The 23,895-nt window shown below is 65.3% G+C and overlaps 3 protein-coding genes across 5 annotated transcripts; 1 reads left to right on the plus strand and 2 right to left on the minus strand.

The window, feature by feature from the left end:
- The first annotated feature begins 242 nt into the window (after positions 1 to 242).
- On the plus strand, positions 243 to 5,231 carry MPV17L2 (MPV17 mitochondrial inner membrane protein like 2). Its single transcript, XM_036399475.2, has 6 exons — positions 243 to 286; positions 867 to 1,061; positions 1,537 to 1,707; positions 2,452 to 2,528; positions 2,638 to 2,766; positions 4,088 to 5,231. Exons 2-6 carry the CDS (start codon positions 881 to 883, stop codon positions 4,142 to 4,144), a joined length of 615 nt encoding a protein of 204 aa, XP_036255368.1. The 5' UTR covers positions 243 to 286; positions 867 to 880; the 3' UTR covers positions 4,145 to 5,231.
- RAB3A (RAB3A, member RAS oncogene family) lies at positions 5,170 to 9,896 on the minus strand. Its single transcript, XM_036399483.1, has 5 exons — positions 9,809 to 9,896; positions 8,209 to 8,436; positions 7,478 to 7,596; positions 7,267 to 7,391; positions 5,170 to 6,890 (listed from the first exon to the last, which is right to left on the minus strand). The coding sequence occupies exons 2-5, from the start codon at positions 8,434 to 8,436 to the stop codon at positions 6,700 to 6,702; spliced, it is 663 nt and encodes a 220-aa protein (XP_036255376.1). The 5' UTR covers positions 9,809 to 9,896; the 3' UTR covers positions 5,170 to 6,699.
- A 1,541-nt stretch (positions 9,897 to 11,437) lies between these two features.
- LOC118696993 (cAMP-specific 3',5'-cyclic phosphodiesterase 4C-like) lies at positions 11,438 to 18,195 on the minus strand. Of its 3 annotated transcripts, none has more exons than XM_054517364.1 (15): positions 18,032 to 18,195; positions 16,312 to 16,500; positions 16,192 to 16,228; positions 16,022 to 16,086; positions 15,858 to 15,907; positions 15,234 to 15,346; positions 15,036 to 15,129; positions 14,450 to 14,628; positions 14,268 to 14,366; positions 14,021 to 14,185; positions 13,838 to 13,937; positions 13,602 to 13,756; positions 13,397 to 13,519; positions 13,045 to 13,227; positions 11,438 to 12,589 (listed from the first exon to the last, which is right to left on the minus strand). In XM_054517364.1, the coding sequence occupies exons 1-15, from the start codon at positions 18,178 to 18,180 to the stop codon at positions 12,134 to 12,136; spliced, it is 2,157 nt and encodes a 718-aa protein (XP_054373339.1). In that variant the 5' UTR covers positions 18,181 to 18,195; the 3' UTR covers positions 11,438 to 12,133. The 3 variants fall into 3 exon arrangements, with proteins under 3 accessions (XP_054373339.1, XP_036255316.1, XP_036255317.1); XM_036399423.1 differs by having other exon boundaries at positions 11,438 to 12,661; XM_036399424.2 differs by lacking the exon at positions 18,032 to 18,195 and adding an exon at positions 17,257 to 17,365 and having other exon boundaries at positions 11,438 to 12,661.
- Positions 18,196 to 23,895: the final 5,700 nt, after the last annotated feature.

The following is a 23,895-nucleotide window of genomic DNA, read 5'->3' on the forward strand; positions in this document are numbered from 1 at the left end:
CCTCCTGTGCCTCGGTAGCTGTCATGGCGGCCTCCTGTGCCTCGGTAGCTGTCATGGCGGCCTCCTGTGCCTCGGTAGCTGTCATGGCGGCCTCCTGTGCCTCGGTAGCTGTCATGGCGGAGGCAGGAAGCGGAAGTCGTTGATGTCACGTGATCCTCTGCCGGTTCCGCGTGCGGGTGGTGGTGACGCCCGGTAGGGGCGGGAGGGGCACGGGGGGGACCGGGAGGAGCCGGAGGCACCGGGAGCCGGGCTGGTGTCCGGGAAGGGGCGCTGCGGACCCAGCGGGGTAAGTGCAGGGGTACGGAGATAACGGGGGTGAGCGGGGAGCAGGCAGCGAGGCGGGATGGGGGGCACTGGGGGGCACTTGGGGCACTGGGGCGATGGCTGAGGGGTCGGGGGGGTGTGGAGCAGTGGGGGCACTGGGAGGGGGCGGCAGGGGCAACTGGGACACACAGAGGGGAGAACTGGAGAGAGAACTGGGGGGAACTGGGAGGGTACCCAGGCCCGAACTGGGAGAACTGGGGGGTGCAGGGGAACTGGGACAACTGGGGGGAAACTGGGAGGGTGCGCAGGCCCTAACTGGGGGGACAGAGAGGAACTGGGGAGGTACCCAGGCCGTTACTGGGAGAACTGGGAGGGTACCCAGTCCTGAACTGGGAGGACCTGGGAGGGTACCCAGGCCCGAAATGGGGGGCACAGGGGTACTGGGACAACTGGGGGGGTACCAAGGCCTGAAATGAGAGAACTGGGGGGCGACCCAGGCCCGAAATGGGGGGAACTGGGAGGGTACCCAGACTCTTACTGGGAGAGCTGTGGCCACAGGGGCAGCCAGCACTGACCGGGGCTATTCCCCGTGCCGTGCCCAGGCCGTGCCCAGGCCATGCCAGGCCGTGCCGTGCCCAGGATGCTGCTGCGCTCGTGGCGCTCGCTGTTCACGGGCCGCCTGCTGCTCCTCACCAACACCGTCAGCTGCGGGGGGCTCCTGGCAGCCGGGGACTGCCTGCACCAGGAGTGGCACCGCCGCAAGCACCCCCAGAGCCAGCTCCAGCTGGGACGCACTGGTGAGAGCTGGGAGGGCACTGGTGGGCACTGGGATGGGCACTGGTGGGCACTGGGATGGGCTGGGCAAATCCCACTGCCAGGGGCAGGGAGGGCAGGGACACCTCCCACCCTCCTGCAGCTCCAAACCCGGCCTGGGGCACTGCCAGGGATCCAGGGCTGGGGGAAATCCCTCACAGGGAGGAATTCCTTCCCCAAAGTGCCCTCATGGCATTTCCCTGATCTCCATCCCAAATCCCATGAACCTTTCCTGGGATCCATCCAGGGATCTGGGCACAGCCAGGAAATCCATCCCTGCCCTCACAGTGAGGAATTCCTTCCCCAAAATGCCTTCACGGCGTTTCCCTGATCCCCAAATCCCCTGAACCTTTCCTGGGACCTTTCCAGGGACCCAGGGTCAGCCATGAAATCCACCCCCACCCTCCCAGTGCTGAATTCCCTCCCCAGTTTCCCCCCCAAGCCGTGCTGTCGTTGCAGGCAGGATGTTTGTGGTGGGCTGCAGCCTGGGCCCCCTGATGCATTTCTGGTACCTGTGGCTGGACCGGGCGTTCCCGGCGCGGGGCGTGCGCTGCCTCCGCACCGTGCTGAAGAAGGTGCTCATAGACCAGCTGGTGGCATCGCCCACCATGGGAGCCTGGTACTTCATGGGTACGTGGGGGGCACCGATCCGGCCCCAGAATCCCAGCCCAGCAGCTCCTGGTGGTGCCTGAGGGGTTGGGTTTGGTGTTTTCAGGTTCTGTGCTGGGTTAGGGTGGAATTCTGAATTCATGTGGAGCGTGGGCAAGTTCTCCTCACGGATCATTTGACAAAAGGGGCATCACTGCAGCTCTGGCAGGGCTGGGATGGGATCATTCCCTGGGGAATTCAGTGCCCAGCACCCTCTGGGGGAAGAACCTTTCCCTGATCTCCATCCCAAACCCCAGAACCTTTCCCTGATCTCCATCCCAAACCCCAGAACCTTTCCTGGGGTCCATCCCAAACCCCAGAATCTTTCCCTGATCTCCATCCCAAACCCCCTGAACCTTTCCCTGATCTCCATCCCAAACCCCCTGAACCTTTCCTGGGGTCCATCCCAAACCCCAGAACCTTTCCCTGATCTCCATCCCAAACCCCAGAACCTTTCCCTGATCTCCATCCCAAACCCCAGAACCTTTCCCTGATTTCCATCCCAAATCCCTGAACCTTTCCTGGGGTCCATCCCAAACCCCCTGAGCCTTTCCCTGATCTCCATCCCACCCCTGGCACAGCCCCAGCCATTCCCCAGACAGATCTGTGCCTTCCCTTTCACTTTCCTTTCCATTTCCCTGCCCTCCCCGCCCAATTGGCATTTCCCACCCCAATTCCCGCCCCAATTCCCACCCCAGTTCCCTCTGACCCCTCCTGTCCCCGCAGCCATCGGCACCCTGGAGGGCCAATCTCCGCAGGAGAGCTGGGACGAGCTGAAGGAGAAGTTTTGGGAAATGTACAAGGTGATCCCCTCCCTGAGCTGTCCCCTCTGTCCTGCTGGGAGCCGTGGGCAGCCCCCAGCTGCTCCTTGTCCCTCCTTGTCCCCCCTTGTCCCCCCTTGTCCCTCCCCAGGCTGACTGGAGCGTGTGGCCGGCGGCGCAGATCCTGAATTTCCTCTTCGTGCCACCCCCGTTCCGTGTGGCTTATGTCAACGTGGTGACCCTGGGCTGGGACACCTACCTGTCCTACCTCAAACACAGGGTGAGCCCCATCCCTGAGCCCCTGCCAGCCCCGGGAATTCACAGAATTCCCCCAAATTCACAGAATGACCAGGTTGGAGGAGACCCTGAAGGTCACTGAGTCCATCCCAGCCCCAACAGCTCAACTGAGCCCTGGCACCCAGTGCCACATCCAGGGGTGGTGACTCCACCACCTTCCTGGTCCCCAGGAATTCCCAAAATTCCCCCAAATTCACAGAATCACCAGGTTGGAAGAGACCCTGAAGGTCATTAAATCCATCCCAGTCCCAACACCTCAACCAAACCCTGGCACCCAGAGCCACATCCAGCCTTTGTTAAACACCCCCAGGGATGGTGACTCCACCACCTCCCCAGGAAAACAATTCCAGAACTTTCTCACCCTTCCTGTAAAACACTTTTCCCCAATATCCAACCTGTATTTCCCTTGGTGCAGCTCGAGGCTGTGTGCTCTGGTTGTGTCAGTTCCTGGAGAAAGAGCCCAGCCCCAGCCCAGCACGGGCACCTTTCAGGAGCTGTGCAGAGCGATGGGGTCACCCCTGAGTCTCCTTTTCTCCAGGCTGAGCACCCCCAGCCCCCTCCCAGGGTTTGTGTTCCCAGTTCCAAGCCCCGTTGCCCCCTCTGGATGCACTCGGGTGTCTCAAAGTCCTTCCTGAGCTGAGGGGCACAGCCCTCGAGGTGTGCCCTGGGCAGTGCCCAGCACAGGGGCAGGATTGCAGCTCCTGGGCAGTGCCCAGCACAGGGGCAGGATTGCAGCTCCTGGGCAGTGCCCAGCACAGGATCAGGAGCTCTCCCTGCTCTGGGCAGTGCCCAGCACAGGGGCAGGATTGCAGCTCCTGGGCAGTGCCCAGCACAGGGGCAGGATCATTTCCCTGCTCTCAGGGCAGTGCCCAGCACAGGCTCAGGATGCTCTCCCTGCTCTGGGCAGTGCCCAGCAGAGGGGCAGGGTTGCTGCAGTGCCCAGCACAGGATCAGGAGCTCTCTCTGCTCTCAGGGCAGTGCCCAGCAGAGGCTCAGGAGCTCTCCCCGGTCCTGGCAGTGCCCAGCACAGGATCAGGATTGCTGCAGTGCCCAGCACAGGATCAGGAGCTCTCCCTGCTCTCTGGGCCCTGCCCAGCACAGGCTCAGGATTGCTGCAGTGCCCAGCACAGGCTCAGGATGCTCTCCCTGCTCTCAGGGCAGTGCCCAGCAGAGGCTCAGGAGCTCTCCCTGCTCTCAGGGCCCTGCCCAGCACAGGATCAGGATTGCTGCAGTGCCCAGCACAGGCTCAGGATGCTCTCCCTGCCCTCTGGGCCCTGCCCAGCTCACCCCTGGGTGTTTTGCAGCCCCGCAGCCCCGGGCAGGAGCCGCCACGGCAGAGCCAGAGCAGCGCCGGGGCCTAGAGAGGCAGAGGCCGTTCAGAGCATCCTGCAGATGGATTCAGATGGATTTCCGTGGATTTCTGGCCTTTGTGGAGAGCCCCAGCTGAGGGAGGGCATGGCCAGAGCCACCCCCCTCCACGTGCCTGCTGCTGATTAACTCATCTGCTAATTACAGCCGTGGGTTGGGGTTGGAACAATCTCTTGTTGCAGGAGAAGCTGTAAAGTGATTTCTTCTGGGATTTGCCCGCAGAGCCGGGTGAGGAGGAGCTGCTGCTGGATTTGTTCCCTCTGCAGAGCAAACCAGGCCCTTGCTGCTCCTCCAGCACCTTCCAGCCACCTGGATCCCCACTAAGTGAAAGCTGGGAAGGAATTCTTCCCTGTGAGGGTTGGAATGGAATTGCCAGAGCAGCTGTGGCTGCCCCTGGATCCCTGCAAGCGTCCAGGGCCAGGTTGGAGCAGCCTGGGATGGGATTTCGGGTCACTCCAACCCAAACCCACTCCCTGCTTCACTGTGGCTGCTCCTCTGCTCTCCCTGCAGCTCCTCTCCCCTTCCCCTCCTGCTTTTGCTCTTGCAGCCCAAGGATAAAATCACTGCACTCCCCCTGAGCTGCCTCAGCTCCCATTTCCCCCCCGGCTCGGGCGGGGGCTGCAGCCACCTGGATCCTCTATAAATAGGGATGGAAACGGGATGTGCTTGCACCCGCCGGCTCTGCAGAGCTTGGGAGCCTCAGGGGGCGTTGGAGCCAAATTTTGGCAGAGTTTGGGCCATCACATCCCCTCTGCTCCCAGCCCTGGGTGAGCTGGACACTCCCTGCATAACCCAAGAACTGAATTATTTCCAGTGTCAATGAAAATTGCCTGAATGGGGGTTTTTTAACTTGATTTTTGAAGCTGTGCCTTAATGCTCTGCCTTGGTCACTGCTGTCACACACCCAGGGGGACTCAGCTCCTCCCTCAGCAGCAGCAGGAGCCATTTGGGGGATGATGATTTTAAAAAAATCTCGTTAATTTTGCTCCTTTCTGGCAACTCAGGGACCCCGAGGAACTTCTGATCAGCATTGGTTTATTTCTTCACAACATTTCTTTTAATACAGTGATTTTTAGGAAATTGTACTCTTTTTTTTTTTTTTGACACTTTTGACATTTGTACAGTACAGTGTAACTCTTCCATAAGTAAACTTCACAAAAAAGAGGAGGGGGGAAAGGGGAGGGAAGGAGATGGAATCATGATTGGGGGGGGGGAAATAGAGGGAAATCTGTAAAATAAAGACACAGCGCTCCAGGAGAAATAAATAAAGGGCAGCTCTGTCATGGCTACGGGAATATCCACTTATTCACAGTCTCCACAGAAGCACAGAACTACAGGAACACGAGACCCCAAATCCCTGGAGCAAACCAGCCCTGCTCACCCCCCCAGGCTCCCCCAAACCGGGGCAGATTGGCTCCAGTTGGCTCGGCCTCGCTGATGCATTGAATTCATTTTTCATTTGAAATCTTATTATTTAAATAATAATAACAGTTCTGGCGTCGTTCGGTTGTGGGGGGGTGGGGTTGGGTTTGTTTTTTTTTTTGGTGGGTTTTTCTTTTTTAAAAGTGATATTCACAAGCAAGGTTAGCACACTGAGAGAAACCAAAAAAAAAAAAAAACCCAAAAAAAATCAGAATATATATATATATATATATATAAATAAATGCACCACCACGGCCACAGCACAGCAGGTCACGCGCACAGCGTCACTTCCTACGCCTATTTACAAGGAATTTCTGTATGTACAAGGAGGAAGATGGCGGGAGCATAAATTAGCATCTATTTATACAAATAAACAAGAGTCAGGAAATATCCATCCAGCTGGAGGGGCAGGGGAGCCGGGCACAAAGAGCCCCCTGCACCAGGAGCTCTCGGGGTAAAAGGGGTGGGATGGATTTGGGGAGGGGGATTTGGGGGTCCTGTCACAGCACCCACACGCTGGGAAGGGGGGTCCCAGGGTAGGGGGATCCCCAGGACAGGGGGTTCCAGGGCAGGGAAAAGGGCAGGGGGGGTCTCCAGGACAGAGGGTCCCAGGGCAGGGGGTCCCAGGGCAAGGAAAATGAGCAGGGGCTACCAGGACAGGGGGTTCCAGAGCAGAAGGGGGCTCAGGGCAGGGGAAGCCCCAGAGCAGGGGGTCCCAGGGCAAGGAAAAGGGCAGGGGGGGTCTCCAGGACAGGGGGGTCCCAGGACAGGGGGGTCCCAGAGCAGGAAAAAGGGCAGAGGGTCCCAGGACAGGGGGGTCCCCAGGGCAAGGGGTGCCAGGACAGGGGTGGGTTCCACCAGGGGAAATGGGGCTGGGGGTGACGGTTTCTTAACAGTGATTAAAAGCAGAATGAGGGGGGAAGTTTTCTACCAGCCCAGGCTTAAAAATAAATTATGGGGTGGGGGGCATAGCCTAATGAATTGGGGTGGGGGCTCCTAGAGGGGCCGCAGCCCTTTCGGAGGTATCAGCAGCAAAAGCCCCCGCGGGACCCCCAGGAGGGGGAGCTCGGGGGGGGGTTGGGGTGCACTGACCGGTTTTTGGGGGGATTTTGGGGGGGGCTGGCCCCTAGCAGGCACAGTCCTGGTGGGGGGGGGCCTGCTGGTCCGTGAGCTGGGGGCCCTGCTTGGCGCCGGTGACCGCGGGGTCGGCCGTGTCCAGCGACTCCGACATCTTCTCGCAGATGATGTCCACCAGCCTCTCGAAGGTCTGCTTCACGTTGATGTTGTCCTTGGCGCTGGCCTCGAAAAACTCAAACCCTGAGGTGGTGGGAAAGGGGGGTGGGGAGGGGGGGGACAATGTGGAAGGGGACAGAGGGACAAGGGGACACGCACGCACGGTCAAAGATCCGGCCCTGCGTGGCTGCTCCTCCTCCTCCTCATTCAATATTTAGAGGGTTTGCAACCTGCCCCCACTACCCACAAAATCCCGTTTTTCCCACCCAAAGAATCCCCCAGATCCTCCCCCCAGCATCTCACAGAGAGTTTAAGCTGTGCAGTGACCCTGTGGTTTTTCACCAGGTGCCAAGTCACCGCTGACACCACAGCAGAGCGATTACACGCGGGGAATTAAGCCCTTAATTAAATCAATCGTGGGCTGGCAGGCGTGGTGGGGGGCTCCCCCTCCCCAGCTCACCCAGGTGCTCGGCGAGCTGCCGCCCCTTCTCCGAGGAGACCACACGCTCGTCCTCCATGTCACACTTGTTCCCCACCAGCAGCACCTGGGCGTTGTCCCATGAGTAGGTCTTGATCTGGGTGGACCTTGGGGGAGGGAGAGGGAGATCAGAGGGGCAGGGAGGGGGCGGCTGGGGCGGTTTGGGGTGCCCAGAGCCCCCCGTGGTGCTCACCAGTCCTGCACAGCATTGAAGGACTCCTCGTTGGTGATGTCGTACATGAGGATGAAGCCCATGGCCCCGCGGTAGTAGGCGGTGGTGATGGTGCGGTACCGCTCCTGCCCCGCCGTGTCCTGGGGGAACAGGGGACAGCTGAATGTCACCCCCACCACGGGGGCCCCACACGGGGGCAGATCTGGCCCCAGCCCCTGGTGGGGCAGCTCCACACTGACCATCACCCAACCGAGCATCACCCCACAGTGACCATCACCCCATAGTGACCATCACCCAACCGAGCATTATCCCACAGTGACCATCACCCCATAGTGACCATCACCCAACCGAGCATCACCCCACAGTGACCATCACCCCATAGTGACCATCACCCAACCGAGCATTATCCCACAGTGACCATCACCCCATAGTGACCATCACCCAACCGAGCATCACCCCACAGTGACCATCACCCCATAGTGACCATCACCCAACCGAGCATTATCCCACAGTGACCATCACCCCACAGCAACCATCACCCCATAGTGACCATCACCCCCCACACCAACAATCCATCAGCCCCACATCACCACCTTTCACTGACCATCACCCCACAGCGACCATCACCCCACGGTGACCATCACCCCCACACCACCCCTCATTGACCACCACCCTTCACCGTCCATCTCCCCCTCCCCATCGCCCCAGCCCAGCACAGGGGCCTGGGGGCACCCAGGGGTCTCTGTGCTCACCCAGATCTGCAGCTTGATGCGTTTGTCGTTCCTGTAGATGGTCTTGACCTTGAAGTCGATGCCGACGGTGCTGACGAAGGCGGGCGTGAAGGAGTCGTCGGCGTAGCGGAACAGGAAGGAGGTTTTGCCCACGCTGCTGTTGCCGATGATCAGGATCTTGAACATGTAATCGAAGTTCTGGTCCGAGGATTCCTTCTGCCCATAGCGGGAGTCAGTAGCCGACGCCATCTGCAGGGTGGGGAGAGGCTGTGACAGCCCTGGCAGTGCCCGGCCCCGCTCGGAGCCGGTTCCCAGCACGGATTTGGGATATTTTGGCTCAGGATTGGCCATGGTGTGGCCATCGATGGGTCACCCAGCCCCGAAGGGCTCGGAGAGGGAGAGGCCACCTCCTGTCACCCAAAGAGCAGAGAGCCGTGGTGTGTCCACGGTGAATGTGGGGCACGTGGCCCACGGCATTTGCCACGGCCACAGAGATTCGCCCTGGCTCCCAGGAATTGTCGTGGCTCCCGGGAATTGCCATGGCTCCCGGGAATTGTCGTGGCTCCCGGGAATTGCCACGGCTCCTCAGAATTGCCACGGCTCTCAGGAATTGCTGTGGCTACCAGGATTTGCCGTGGCTCTCAGGAATTGCCACAGCTGCCAGGAATTGCCGTGGCTTCCAGGCTTTAACACGGCTCTCAGGAATTGCCGTGGCTTCCAGGATTCGCCACGGCTGCCAGGAATTGCCGTGGCTCTCAGGAATTGCCGTGGCTCTCAGGAATTGCCGTGGCTCTCAGGAATTGCCGTGGCTCCCGGGATCTGCCGTGGCGTTGCGGGTGCGGCCAGGGCGCCGCAGCCTCTCCCGCATCTTCCCGGTGACAAAATGGCACCGGCGGTGCCCCCGCACGGCGCGGCCAGCGCGGTGACAGGGACTGGGGGGTGGCACAGGGACCCGGGGGGTGACACAGGGACCCGGGGGTGGCACAGGGACCCGGGGGGTGACACAGGGACCCGGGGGGTGGCACAGGGACCCGGGGGGTGGCACAGGGACCCGGGGGGGTGACACAGGGATGCCAGTCAAGGGGGCACAGAGGTGGGTGCGCACCCAGGGAGGAGGATGCGGGATGGAGCACAGGGATGCGGGGAGGGGCGTGCAGGAATGGGGTGCTGGGTGCTGATGGGGGGGTCGGGGGGCTGGTGGAAGGGGGGGGGGTTGATAGGGGGCTCATGGGGGGGTGCAGGGCGATGCAGGGAGGGGGTTCAGGGTGCTGATGGGGGGGGTCAGGGTGCTGATGGGGAGGTTCAGGGTGCTGATGGGGGGGGGTGTCAGAGTGCTGATGGGGAGGGGGTCACTCCCTGCTCCTCCCCGCAGGCCCGACCCCGCTGCACCCACTCGGTCCCCGCCGCAACGAGACCCCCCCAGGCCCTGCGCAGCCCCCCCCGCGCCGCATCCATCATCATCATCATCTCCCCCCCCCGCCTCCCGCCTCCTCCGCTGCAGCCGCCCCTCCCCTCCCGGTGCCGGGGGGGTCCCGGTGGGGGTCTCGGGGGGTCCCGGTGGGGGTGTCGCTGTGGGGGGGTTCCGGTGGGGGTCCCGGTGGTGGCGGGGGGGGGTTCTCACCTCTGCCGCGCTCGCGCCGCCGCCTCCTCCCCGCAGCGACTGCAGCAGATGCGGAGCCCGGGTGACGTCGGCTGAAGGGCGGGGCTCGCTATGCAAATGAGCCCTGACGTCACGGGCGCGCCCCTGAGGGAGGCGCTGATTGGCTCGGCGGCGCGCTTTGATGGACAGCGGGCGGACGGGGGGGAGGAGACCCCCCCTCCCGGCGCGGTGGTGGGCGCCATCCCCCCTCCGGCACCGCGCAGTGGTGCGGTCCGGCCGCGCTCCGCGGGGCGCGGGATGAACCACCCCAGCGCCGGCGGGGGTGTAGGGTGAACCATTCCCGCTCAGAGGGGGGGACGAGTTTTGACAACCTCCCTGTCGCGACATGGCGTGCTATCGCGACGCCTTCCCTAGGCCTGCAGTGGCGAGCAGGCTGATCCCTGCCGTGACAGGACGGCTGGCGCTGAGGCGGGGCTGGTGCGCAGGTGGGCGGCCATGTCCTCCCTCGCCCTGCGGCTCCAGCGGGGATTAGGGCCGGCAGCATATGGCGGCCTGAGGGCAGCGGCACCGCCCTGGCCCCGGAGCCTCCCGGGCCCTGCCCTGCCCTGCCCCGCCCGGGGGCTCCGTGCTCTCCGTGCCCGTGCAGCTCCTGGCTCCTGCCCAGGCTCATCCCACACCCACAGCCCCGGGAGGACCGAGCCGGACACGGGGGGCACGGGGTGGGCAGCGGGGATGTGGAGCACGGCCCTCAGGGACAGTGGGGTGGCATGGATGGGTGGCACGGCATGGGATGGGCGAGCAGGGATGGAGCCGTGGGGATGGACACGGGGCCAGGGATGGAGCAACCATGGGGATGGACACGGGGCCAGGGATGGAGCCAGCCATGCGGATGGACATGGGGTCAGAGATGGAGACAGCTGTAGGATGGATCCAGAATTAATTAGGGATGGAGCCAGAATTAGGGATGGTTCCAGAATTAGGGATGGATCCAGGCTCAGGGCTGGATCCAGGCTGCTGTGCCCATTTTCCATCACCTTCCCCAGCCAACAGCCCCCCTGCTCTCCTCATGCTGCAGCCCCCAGCCAGAAACGGGGGGAAAGGGCTTTTTCCACCAGTTCCTGCCCCACTCCAGCCCGGCAGAGTCTGTGCTGGATCTGGATTTGAGGAATTTGAGAGCACAGAGCCTCAGCCTGTCCCTATCTGCAGAGACAGGGGGACATCCAGCACCCACCAGGGATGGCACCGAGCTGCCACCACCCCTGCAGGACCCGGCACTCCCGGCCAAACCCTGGAGAACGGCGGGGCTGGGGAAAATCCATCAGCGCTGCCGCTGCCAGGGCAGGCAGGGGGCGAGGGCCCCACGTGCCGGGGCAGTGCCACGGGTGGGGCCGTGTTTGTGGAGATAAATCACCGTGGGGAGCAATGCGGAAGGGCCGGGAGCGGGCTCCGCGCCGCGCCAAGCCGGCGATTAAATATTTACCTTAGCAGGTCGTGTTTGGCAGTGATGGATCGGCGTTTCCAGGGAGGAGCTGGCTTTTGTTCCAGCACACAGCCAGGCCCTGCCCGGTGCCCAGGGCCACCAACCACAGCAGTCCCTGGGGACGTTGCCTGCGGCTCCCGTGACACAAAGAGGCGCTTGCAAGGCTCAGGTTAAGGGTGGAACAAACCGGGTTTAATCTCTGGAAGGTGAAGGAAGAATCCCAAAGGACCCTGCCCCAGGCAGGATAACGGAGATGGGGGGTGGTGGGGTGGTGACAGCACCCGCCAGGGTCCGAAATGTGAAATACAAATGGCATCTGGAGTGATGACAGAGCAGAAATGGAGCTTTGCTCCCCCCAAAAAATGCATCTTTCCGCCCCAAAAATGTGTGTGAGCCTCGGGAGGCTCGTAGTAAAAAGTGAGCTACAAAAGGCTTTAAAAAGTGAACTTATCCCCCCAAATAAATAAACCACTGAGCCGTGCCTGTGCCATGCCTGGGGGTGCCTCGTGCTGGGGGTGTCACCAGCACCCTCTGCCCACCTCGTGCCACCACGGGGCTGCCGTCCTGCCAGGGGACACCTGGGAAGGTGCCGGAACGCTCCTTCCTGCAGCCCTGTAGGGTGTGATGTCCCCAGGGCTGGGCTGGGCCCGGAGCAGAGGCTGGGCTGTCCCCACGCCCTGTCTGAAGGGGACAGGGACCTTTCCCAGGAGAAGGCCAGCAGCATCCTCGTACCTGTCAGGACCTGCCCAGCTCCCAAACAGCGACACATCCCGGGTGCCTCCGAGTCCCTGCAGTGCCAGTGCTCCCCAGTGTCCCCAGCACTGCTCAGGGCAGTGCCCAGTCCCACGTCCCCCGGGGCGGTGCCGCTACGTGCCCAGGGACAGGAATGTGACATTTCCCTCTGTGTCCAGGCACAGCCCCTGGCTGCCCTCGGGCCCTGGCACGGAGCACCCGCTGCCACCGTCCTTCGGCAGCGTCCCCTCCAGCGCCTGCCGGTTGTCCACGTCCCTGGGGCGGGGCACGGGCGCGTCGCGCTCCCCGGGGCCGGGGGAGAGGCGCTTGGTGTCGGCAGACTCCGAGTCATCCGTGCCCGGCGTCTTGGAGCCGCTGTTGTCCTCGTCCAGGGGGCTCTCGGCCCCCTCCAGCTCCGTGTCCTCCTCCTCCTCCTCCTCCTCCTCCTCCTCCTCCTCCAGCGTCAGCTCGAACTGGAACTTGTCGGTGGCGGCGGGGGACGCGGAGGGTGCCTGGGGCGGAGGCGAGGGGCTGCGCGGGATCATGCTCTGGTACCACTCCCGGTTGTCCTCCAGCGTGTCCAGCAGCTCCTGCGCGTCCGGGTGCACCAGGTCGGCCCAGGTCTCCCACAGCGGGTGGGCGATGAAGTCGATGAACCCCACCTGGGGGGAGGCAGAGCTGAGCCCCCTGCCCGGCCCTGACAGCCGGCCCTGTCCCCGGGCTGCCACCCCAGCTGGGACTTGTCCACGGAGGCGCTGTGCTTGTCACACGTGGGGCTGTCCCAGGTGTGTCCCCAGGTGTGTCTCACCTGGGATTTCCCCACTGAGGCGCTGTGTTTGTCACACATGGGGCTGTCCCCAGGTGTGTCCCCATGTCCCAGGTGTCCCCAGGTGTCCCCATGTCCCCAGGTATCCCCAGGTGTGTCTCACCTGTGATTTCTCCATGGAGGCGGTGTGTTTGTCGCACATGGGGCTGATCTCCCTGTACCCCCCATGTCCCCAGGTGTGTCCCCAAGTGTGTCCCCATGTCCCCAGGTGTGTCTCACCTGGGATTTCTCCACGGAGGCGGTGTGCTTGTCGCACATGGGGCTGATCTCCATGCCCTTCTCCCGCTCCCGGTCCCCCTGGTGGAAGAACTCCACCATGATGCGGTCGGTCCACTGCCGGTACAGCTCCAGAGGCTTCGTGGGGTTGCTGAGGTCGGCGCAGTGCACCATGTTCTGCAGGACCTGTGGGCATGGGACAGCGTGTCATTTGTCCCCCAGGGCCACCCGGAACTCACTTGGCCCCCCAGCTGGCTTTGGGATGGACAGGTGGCACCAAACGGGACATCCTGGCAGGCCAGAGCTGGGATAGACGCCAGCAGCATTGGGGACGATTGCCCAGGTGTGTCCCCACCTGGATCCGGTCAGAGTAGTTGTCCAGCAGCAGCACCCCCAGGCTGGTCACCTTCTTGGTCTCCACCATGGTCTTCAGATCCGCCAGCAGGTTCATGTGCTTGGACATGTCTGTGGCCAGCACCTGGGCAGGGAGAGGTGGGAAGGTGTCCCAGCCTGATCCCCCAGCCCAGCCCCGCACCCTGGGCAGGCGCAGCCCCCCCTACCATGTCGATGACCATTTTACGGAGCGTCTGCCTCTGCTTCCTGCTCAGGTTCTGGAAGATGTCGCAGTTCTCCTCCTGCAGGAGCTTGAAGCCCACGGCCAGGTGGTGATTCTCCAGCACCGAGGCGTCGTTGTACATCAGGGCCAGCTCTGAGTCTGTGAGACGGCACTGGTCACCCCGGGGTGACCCTGGGGTCCCCCAGTATCCCCCAGGTCCATCCCTGAGCCCCAGCTCACTGGTGTTGATGAGGAACTGGTTGGAGACCCCGGGGTGGTCAACGTCATGGATGGCACTTGCAAAGATGGCAGCCATGATCTCCAGGTCCGTGAAGACAGCCTAGGAACGGTGGGAACGGGCATTGCTGACACGTGACAGCCTGGCCAGGCACACCTGGGTGGCCTCAGGTGACCAGGAATCACCTCCAGCGCAGGTGTGGAGAGCAGGACGTGCGTGGACTGCGCCACGTCGGCGGCGTGCAGGCTGTTGTGGTAGGCCACGTCGGCGTGGTAGTGATCCTCCAGCGTCAGCATGTAGGTGATGAAGGTGTTGACGGGGATGCGGAAGGTCTTCATCAGGTCCCGCTCCTGCAGGGAGGCAGAGGTGGCTCGTCCCCATGCGGGCACGGGGACAGGGACACCCCACGGGGACAGGGACACTTCCCATCACCTGGAAGATGCTGTACATGATGACGGTCAGCGGGCGGTTCCCCGAGTACTCGGCCACCTTGAACACGTCCAGCCCCCACTTGTTGGTGTCCTCCAGCTCCTGGGCAGCAGAGGGACAGAGATCCATGGGGGGCTGCTGCTGGGGACCCCTCGGTCGGGGGTGTCACCCCTGCCAGGGCCCACCTTGGCCAGCAGCGCCTCGTGCTCCGTGCGCACCCCGAAGCGGGGGATGCCGGCGGCCGCCAGGCTGGAGCTGTGCTTGAGCTTCCTGACGCCGCTGATCTGGGACATGGGCCGCTTCCTCCGCTCCTTCTCCTTGTCCTTGGCCAGCGACGAGGGGATCTCCACCTCGTGCTGCTTGTCTGGGGTGACACGGGGGGGCCAAATGTCACTGCCAGCATCTCCCCGGGCCACGCCGAGGACAGGCACAGGTCATACTGTGACAGTTTGGGGGCTGCAGCACTTCACCCCCGTCCACCGGCCACACATCTACCAGGGGACTCCTCCAGGCACACAGGGGGTGGTGGCCCCAACACCCCCAGTGCACCAGTACACACCAGTATGAGCCAGCACTCCCAGCCAGGACAAATGCTGTGACATCTGTGGGACAAATCCCACTGGGACACCTGGGAAAAACCCCCCTGGTCCCCCCATTCCATTCCTCCACAAGAAGCAAGTGGGCATCATCCCCGTGGGCACCCCAGCTCTCTGGGGACACAAAGCCCACCCTGCTGGCAGCAGGAGGTGACCCTGGGGTGGGGCTTCTCACCCAGGAAGGTGCTGGAGATGTACTCGGACACCTGGTTCCCAGAGCGGCTGGTCTCCGACAGGTGCGACAGCTCCCGGTTCAGCATCCGCTTGAACTGCAGGTGGGTGGCAGGGTCAGCGGCGTGGGGGGCTGGCAGGACATCCCGGGGGGCTCTGGGGTCCCCATGCCCACCAGGGTGGCCGTGAAAAAGTCCCTTACCTTGTTGGAGGCCATCTCGCTGACCGAGTGCCTGGTCTGCAGCGTCTCCAGCTGGTCCAAGCACCAATCCAGCTCCTCCAGGGTCTCCCTCGAGAGCTTCTGGTGGGCATCTTCTGCTGGGGGCACCCGCCAGCTTGGCAAGGGACCCGCCAGCAGCACGGCCACCCGGCACGGGGGGGCTGGTGCCACAGCAAAGCCGGGGGCTGGCCGGCCTGGGGGGTCGCAGCACCCCCCGAGCGGGGCACGGGGGGTCGGGCATGCCTGGGCAGCGGGGCTCAGCCCCGGCGCGCTGTCCCCGCGGCCTGGCGGCCCCGGCACGCGGCGTGCCACGCTGTCCCGTGGGGTGACAGCCAGCCCCGGGGGCAGCCGCGCTCCCGCGGGGCCCCGCTCACCGCCGGCCTTTTATTAATGGAAGGTTTGACGTCAACGGGAGCTTTTCCACCGCCGCGAAGGGCGGGAGGAGCTGCCGAAAACCAGACATGGATCCCAAAGGGCAAAGCCGCAGCTCTGCCTCGGCTTGGGGGAGGCGGCTGCACCCCCAGGGCACGGCGGGACACAGCCTGGGGACACGGGGACAGCCAGCTCGTCCCAAAATCTCCCCACCACCGTTTGCCCGGTACTCACCGGAGAGGCTGGCCTTGCTCCCCGAGGGCAGGCTGCTGCTCGATCCTCGCCTGTCAAACACGGGGGGCTCAGTAGCTGTGACCCCAGAGCGGTGCCACCCCTCGCCGTGGGCTGGGGTCCCCGCTCGGGTGACATCCTCGCCCTCCCACCCCCCGGCCGCTCACTTGATGCCAGCGCGGTCCTGCAGGTGGCTCAGGTTGCTGCGGACGGTGCGGAGGCTGGCCAGGACCTGGGGGGCGACAGGGGGCTGGGGTCGGGCTGCGGACCCCCCCGGGACACGCACCCCGCTGCGGGCTGCAGGCCCTGTCCCCTCCCGTGTCCCCCCGGCACCTACCTGGGCAAAGGGTGTGACGATCATGTCTTCTCCATGCCTGCGGGAGCACAGGGAGCGTGAGCCCCGCGGAGGGGAGGGAGGGGAGGGGAGTCCCGGGGGATGTGGCCGGGGGACACTCACAGGTCGCTGGCGATGGAGGAGTTGCGGGACATGGCTTTTGGGGACAGGTCGTAGTCGCTGTCGGAGCGGTACAGGAAGGACTCGCGGCGCTGGCCGTGCGAGAAGGAGCCCTGCAGGACCAGCCCCGCGCCCGGGCTGGCCTGGGGGTCCAGGGCGCCCCGGCCGGGGGGGCCATTCTCCAGGTCAAAGCTGCGAGGGGAGAGGGGACAGGGCTGGCACGGGAGCCTCAGCCCAGGGGATGCTGCCGGGTTTGTGCCACCATCTCACTGTGTCCAGCTTGGTGACCCTGTGGTGACAGCGGTGCCCAGTCCGGCCCTGCTGGCTCCTCCACCCGCTGAGAACGGGCACAGCTCGGTGCACAGGGACCCTCTCAGCTCCCTGCTGGGACCTGGGACACTGGCCAGGCTGTCCCATGTCACCCAGCTGGGACAGCACCCACCGCCCTGAAGCTCCCAGCTCCAGGGACCCCCAGGAAGGGCTGGCTCCTGCCTGTCCCTCCCCCTACCTGTCACCACGGTCCCGACTCCTCCATCCGTCTGGAGGTGCCGTGTCCCATGGAGGGGACAATATCCCAGCCACGGCACAGAGCCAGGGGACATCGAAGGACAGAAACCGACGCAGAAGCCAAGCCCTGGCCCCTGGGGACACGCTGGCGGCAGCCCAGGGGCACCCCAGCCGGAGTCACCTGGCAGCCAGCGCATCCAGGGGGGACAGGGGACAGCGATGGCGACCCTGCGGTGTCCCCAGGCCGGCCGCGGCCGCCTCACCCACCCTGCCGCGCTGCGGGCCCCGGGGTCATGGGAAAGGCTGCAGGCAGCAGGGACACAGCGAGGGCCGTCCAGCGCCTGTCCCCTCCCGCGGGGACGGCGACAAGCCACCCCAGAGCAGCGGGAAAGCGCGGATGCCACTGTGGCCACCGCGTCCCCGCCGCGTCCCGGCACCTACCCGATGCAGGAGTGCCTCCGGGACGGGCACCGGCTGCCCGGCAGCATCGTCCCGCTCCGCCAGCCCCGGTGCCTGTGGCGCGGCCGTCCCCGGCAGCGGCAGTGGCAGTGCCAGCCGGCACCGCGTCATGCCACCCCGCAGCCCCTTGTTTTCCTGCCTCGGCTTCCCATCCCCGATGGTACCGGCCGCACAAAGCCGCATTGTCCCTCCGACGGCCCCGCGGGGCGATGCCCGCGCCTGTTCCCGGCCCCGTGCCACCACCGCTGACCCCGCTGCCACCGCAGGGGACAGCCCCGGGGGACACGAGCCCCCGCCACGGGGTCGGTGCCCAATTAACCCCCCTCGTTTCGGCGTTAATGACCTCGGAGCGGTGTCCGTGCCGCGGGGGCCGGGGCCGCTATAAATAGCTGCTGTCGCTGCCGAGGAGGGATGTGCCGAGCCCCACGGCGCCCCGCAGGTGGGGCCGGCGCCCCAAAACCGACCCCACAGAGCTGCGAGGCGGGGAGGGCGCGGAGGAGCCGCGGTGGCTGCGTCGGTGCCTGGATTTGGAGGGCAAAGTCCCCCTCGGTCCCCGCCGGGGTCCCTGCCACGAGCGTGTCCGTGCTCAGCCCCCTCGTCCGGCGGCTCCCCCTGACCCTGAGGGGACACCGCTGTCCCCTCCTCGTCCGCACAGCCCCGAGGACGCGCCACAGCTCCGGGGGCAGCCGTGCCCCCACGGCGGCAGCACGGGCCGGTGCCACCCCCCCGCGGGGACCCGCCAGCGTCCCCCCCTTACCAGAGGGGATGCGCCACGGTGAAGCGCCGCTGCAGGCGGATGCTCTGGTTCATCAGGAGCTTCCTGAAGAGCACGGGAGAATTGCGGGGGGAAGAGCGGGGGGACGTGGCCGGAGAAGCCCCCGGCGAGCGGGGCGCGCTGGGCAGCATGGCCCGGTCAGGGACCCCCGGGCGGGCGGCGAGGCCCCGGCGCCCCCGGTGCGGAGCAGGAAGCGCGCGGCCGTCCCGGCCCCGGCAGCCCCGGGAAAGTTTCCATCCCCCTCCCGCCCTGCGCCTGGGAAATTAAACAACTGTCTGGCTCCGGCAGCCGGCGCAGGGAGCCGGTCCCCCCCCGGTGTGCCTGGCGGGCCGGGCACGTGGCCCCTCGCTGGCCCGGTGCCACCGGCCACCCTGCTGTCCCCGAGGCGGCAGCTGCTCCCGAAAGGGCAGGGGTGCTCTGCCTGGGGACAGGGAACAACGCCCCGCGGAGCCCCCGGGGAGCCGGAGCAGGCGGGCCACGGTGCCACGGAGGGACACAGCTGAGCATGGAGCATCCCCGAGACACGGTGTGGCTGTGACACGGTGACACTGAGGGACACAACTGAGTCTGGAGCATCCCCAACACACGGTGTGGCTGTGACACGGTGACACTGAGGGACACAACTGAGTCTGGAACATCCCCGGCACACGGTGTGGCTGTGACACGGTGACACTGAGGGACACAACTGAGTCTGGAGCATCCCCGACACACGGTGTGGCTGTGACACGGTGACACTGAGGGACACAACTGAGTCTGGAGCATCCTGGACCTGCAGAGTGGCTGTGCCACGGTGCCACCGAGGGACACGGGGACGTGGCTGAGCCCGAAGCATCCTGAACTCGCGGTGTGGCAGTGCCGTGGTGCCACCAAGGGACACAGCTGAGCTTGGAGCATCCCAGACATGTGGTGTGGACATGCCACGGTGCCACCAAGGGACCTGTGAGAGCCAAAGCCACCCCACACCGTGCCCCAGCCCCTCCCTGGTGCTGTCCCCTCCTGGAGCCACTCCTGAGCAGGGTGAGGTCCAGCTGGTGGCAGTGACACCGTGGGGGACCCACAGAGAGGTGGCCGTGGGCTCTGGCACTGCCCAGCCTGATGCAGCAGATGTGGCTACCGGCTGTTCCTGATGGCCACAAAAATGTCCAGCAGCTGGCAGGGAGCCAGGAGGGGACAGCACCAGAGCCCCCCTGCCCAGGGCGGGACCCCAAAACCCACTGGAGGGGGGTCCTGGAGGGGTCACCTTGGCTTGTCTGTGGGGACATCAGGGCAGGGGGACGTGGGACAGGGACATCAGGGGATGTGGGACAGAGGGAAGAGCCCCCCGTGCTGGCTGGCAGCGAGGGCTGGGCTGGCCCCAGGACAGCGAGTCCCCGTCCCCAGGACAGCCAGTCCCTATCGGAGTGTCGCTGTCACCACGTGTCTGTGCAGGGCTGGAGGACAAGTGACACCAGAGCCATGTCCCTCGGCCGTGCCAGCTCGTTGCTGTCCCCACAAGCCGGGCTGGGAGAGGCACGGGACAGGGGGAATGGCCCAAAAATAGCCCTGCAGCAGCACTGCTGGGCCCGAGCCACTGCGGGAGGGACCGAGGTCACCTCGGGCAGGGCCAGGCCAGCCCTGTGGTGGCTCTGGCTGGGACACGGGATGGGGACAGCGAGGGGGTGAGGAGGGTGAGGACAGGGATGGCTGGTGGGGAAAAGGGGGATGGGGACGACAGGGACAGTGGGGGACAGGAGTGCTGGGCGGTGACAGGGACAGACGGTGATCACAATGCGCACCCCGGGGCTGGCACAGCGGGGTCGGTGACAGAGGAGTTTGTCCCCAACCCACCGGGTGCTCTGCCCCGGTGCCGCTGTCCGGCCGCCGGTGCTGAAGCCGGGAGCATCCCCCGCCAGCCGTGCCCTGCCCGGTGACCCGTTCCCGGTGCCACCGGGGCATCACCTCCCCGCTCCCCGTGCCGCCCTTACCGGGGGGGCTCGGACTCATCGCCGCTGCTGGGGCCGCTCTCCTCGATGGTGAAAACCACCCGGGCAGCCTCGGGCTCGGGGGCGCGGGCCGCCTCCGCCAACCGGCAGCCCAGCGGCGGCAGCAACGGGGTCCCGGAGAAACGCCGGCGCACGGCGCCCACCGCCGCTCCCGGGCACGGGCCCGACGGGGCGGCCTCGGCGGGATCGCGGCAGCGCTGCCGGGAAACGGAGCAGCGGTGAGAGGCGGGGGAGCGGCCCCGGGGACGGGGGGGGTCCCTGCTGATCCCGGCCCGAGGGTCCCGCCCGGGCAGCGCCCCCCGCGCCCCCCCCGCCGGTACCGAGCGCCGGTAGCGCGCCGGCGCCCCCTGCCGGACACGGTGCGGCGCTGCAGGCGGGGGTACCGGTGGTACCTGGGCCGGGGGGGCACCGGGAAAGGCGCAGCCGGGGCACCGGGAGCGGCTCCGCCCGCAGCGCACGGAGCCACCGGGACTCCCCCCTCCTCATCCTCCTCCTCCCGCTCCCGCCGCCACCGGAGAGGACCCCCCTGACTTCCCCCGGGACCCCGCCGGAAAAACCCCCGGAGCCGGCGCGCAATTACGCAGAGGTGAATAATAATTAACCGCCCATTAAGGGGATAATTAACTCCCGCTCAGCGCCGCCAGCCCGGTTATTGCTGCCCGGGGGCCCGGCGCTGGGACGCTCATACCGGGGACACCCCTCGCCCCCCGGGACAGCCCTCGCCCCGCCGGTGGCCCCCGGTGCCGGTCTCACCTCCGCGCCGAGGAAGGGCAGCGCTGTCCGGCTCCGTCTCATCGCCGTCCCTGCGGGGGGAGCTCCGGGAGCCGCGGCCGGGAGGGGCTCACCGGCGGGGACCCCCCTCCCGCGGCTGGGGACACCCCGGGGCCACCCCGGGGCCGGGACGCGCGGGCTCCTCCCCGCCGTGATTTATGGCCACCGGGGCTCGGCCGGGCTCAGCCCCGACCTCGGCTTTCGGGAACCCCCCCGCCCCACTCCCGGTGCTCCCGTGGGCTGCATGGGGACAGCGACAAGGATTTGAGGCCACGGGGGGGTGGCCCCAGCCCGCAGCACTCGCCAAGTCGTGAACCCACGGGTGCCGCGTTCATGACCCACCCCGGCCACCTGCCACCCACCGCCCCCGAGCACCGGGGCGCACCCGCAGAGCCCCCAGCACCGACACCCCGGGATTCGCCAGCACCGGCAGCGGCCTCATCCCCATCCCCGGCGCCGCCGATGCCCGGCCCGGGGGTCCCCGGCGGCCGCAGCCTCCCGGCCCCGCCCGCAGCCCCGTACCGGTGCCCGGTCCTCGCGGCGAGCGCGGCCCCGGCCGAGTGCAGCGGAGCAGAAGGAAGGCGACGTGCGTGCCTGGCCGCTCGCTCCCTCCCATCGCACCTCGCCGGGGGGGCTGCGCGGGCCCCGCGCCCCCGGCACCGGCCCCGCCGCACCGGGAACACCCCGAAAGCGGCCCGGGCATCCCCCGGGAGCGGGGGCTTTCCCCGGGCAGGCTGCAGAGCACATGGCAGACAGGAAAGCAGAGGCAGGGAGCGGCTTCTTTATTGAGCACCGGGGGCTGCGGCGGGGGGGAGTCAGCTGGGGGTGGGCGCAGGGGACCCCTCGGTCACTTTGCTCTGGGGAAGAAGAGAAAGAGAGCGGGGTGAGCGCCCGCTGCCCGGAGCCGCTGCCCCCTCCCAAATCCCCCCTGGGCCCCCCACGCACCATGGGCACCTCATCCAGGGGCTGGAACGGGGGCGTCCCGCGCCGGGACCGCCGCACCAGCAGCGCGGCCACCGCCGCCAGCAGCAGGCACACGGCCAGGGAGATGACAGCGACCACGCCAGGGCTCAGCTCGGCGGGGTGCGGCTCTGTGGGGCGAGATGGGCACCCCGTCATTCCCCTTGGCACCCCGGGATTTCCCCCGGCATCCCATTATCCCCCTTGGCACCCCATTATTGCCCCCTGGCACCTTGTTGTTCCCTCTTGGCACCCCGTTATTTCCCCTGGCATCCTGTTATTCACCTTGGCATCCCGTTATTCCCCCCTGGCACCCCATTATTCCTCCCTGGCACCCTGTTATTCCTCTTGGCACCCCATTATTCCCCCCTGGCACCTTGTTGTTCCCTCTTGGCACCCCGTTATTCCCCTGGCACCCTGTTATTCCCCCCTGGCACCCTGTTATTTCCCCCCTGGCACCCCGTTTTTCCCCCCACTGAGACTCATGCCCAGCCTCCAAGCACCATGGAGAAAGAGGTGGCTCAAGACTGGCTCCAGTCACCCGCCTGCCACCACCCCACCCATCACAGAGCTGGCACCCAGCTCCTGTGTCACCTCCTGACCCCCCTGGCACTGGGGGACAAAAGGGGAGCCCTCAACAACCCCCCCAAGGAGAGGGGAGCAGCCAAGGGGGGCTCTGGGCTCACCGTGGGACCTGCACCCCTGAGCCCTCCTGTGAGTGCAGCCCCAAGTGGGGGATCCAGGGGGGCCCGTGGCCATTCCCAGGCCCCCCAGCTGCCCGGTGCCCCCCAGGCTGGCTCTCACCAGAGCTCCCAGTGGCTGCCGTCCTTCTGGAGCTGGTGGTGACAGCGCTGGTGCTGTTGGGACCTGGGCTCACGGTGGCTGTGGGGGGAGAGGCAGGCCCAGAGGGGCTGGGTGAGGAGGGGGCTGGGTTGGATGGATGCTCTGTGGGTCTGGACACACTTGTGCGGGATGGAGTTGGTGCCGTGGTGGCATTGGATGAGGGTGTCCTGGCTGAAGATGGTGCTGTGGTGGTGTTGGATGGAGATGATGGAGGTGTTGACCCTGAAGTATTGTGTGGAGTTGTTGATGTGGTGGTGTTGGATGGAGATGATGGAGGTGTTGACCCCAAAATATTGTGTGGAGTTGTTGATGTGGTGGTGTTGGATGGAGATGATGGAGGTGGTGTTGATCTCGAGGTGTTGGATGGGGTTGTTGATGTGGTGGTGTTGGATGGAGATGACGCAGGTGTTGATTCTGAGATATTATTTGGAGTTGGTGCGGTGGTGTTGGGTGAAGATGATGGAGGTGTTGACCCCAAGGTAGTAGATGGAGTTGTTGGTGTGATGGTGCTGGATGAAGATGATGGAGATGTTTTTGACCCCGAGGTGCTGGGTGGGGCTGGTGCTGGGGTTTGGTTGGATGAAGATGATGGAGATGTTTTTGACCCCGAGGTGCTGGGTGGGGTTGGTGCTGGGGTTTGGTTGGATGGAGATGCTGAAGATGCTGTTGATCCTGAGGTGCTGGGTGGGGCTGGTGCTGGGGTGGTGTTGGATGGAGCTGCACGGACTGCTCCCGAATCAGGGCCAGATGGAGTCACACTCTGAGAGCCCTGGCTGGTGGCTGTAGGGGACAGAGATGGTGACACGGCTGTCCTTGAGCTGTTCTGAGACACTGGGGACACAATCAGTGCCACGTCCTGGCTCCAGACCTCGGAGGAGAGAGCTGCTGAGCAGGCACATGGCAGGAGCCTGGCAGGGCAGCAGCCCCTGCCCACCTCCCGGCCTCACAGGGATCATTTCCCAGGTGGTTTTGATCACACAGAAACCTGGGACTTAGCCAGCATCAAACCCCAGAAATCCAGAATCAGAAAGAGCTTCCCGAGCTGTGGAGGCACGGGCACGGCACTGCTGGGGACAGGCAGAGCAGCATGGCAGCAGCGGGCAGTGCCAGGGCAGTGCCAGGGCAGTGCCAGGGCATAGGGACTCGTGCTGACCCAGCCCTTGTGGCACCCACCGGGCACCCTCAGGGCCAGGTGTGGCAGGGACTCTCCCGTGGCCACGTGAGACAGAGCAGGTTTTCCGGGCAGCGCTGGCAGTGCCCCTTATCTGCCCAAATCCTGTTTGCACAGCA

Source organism: Molothrus ater, chromosome 26, assembly GCF_012460135.2.
Source record: "Molothrus ater isolate BHLD 08-10-18 breed brown headed cowbird chromosome 26, BPBGC_Mater_1.1, whole genome shotgun sequence".
NCBI classification, from domain to species: Eukaryota; Metazoa; Chordata; class Aves; order Passeriformes; family Icteridae; genus Molothrus; species Molothrus ater.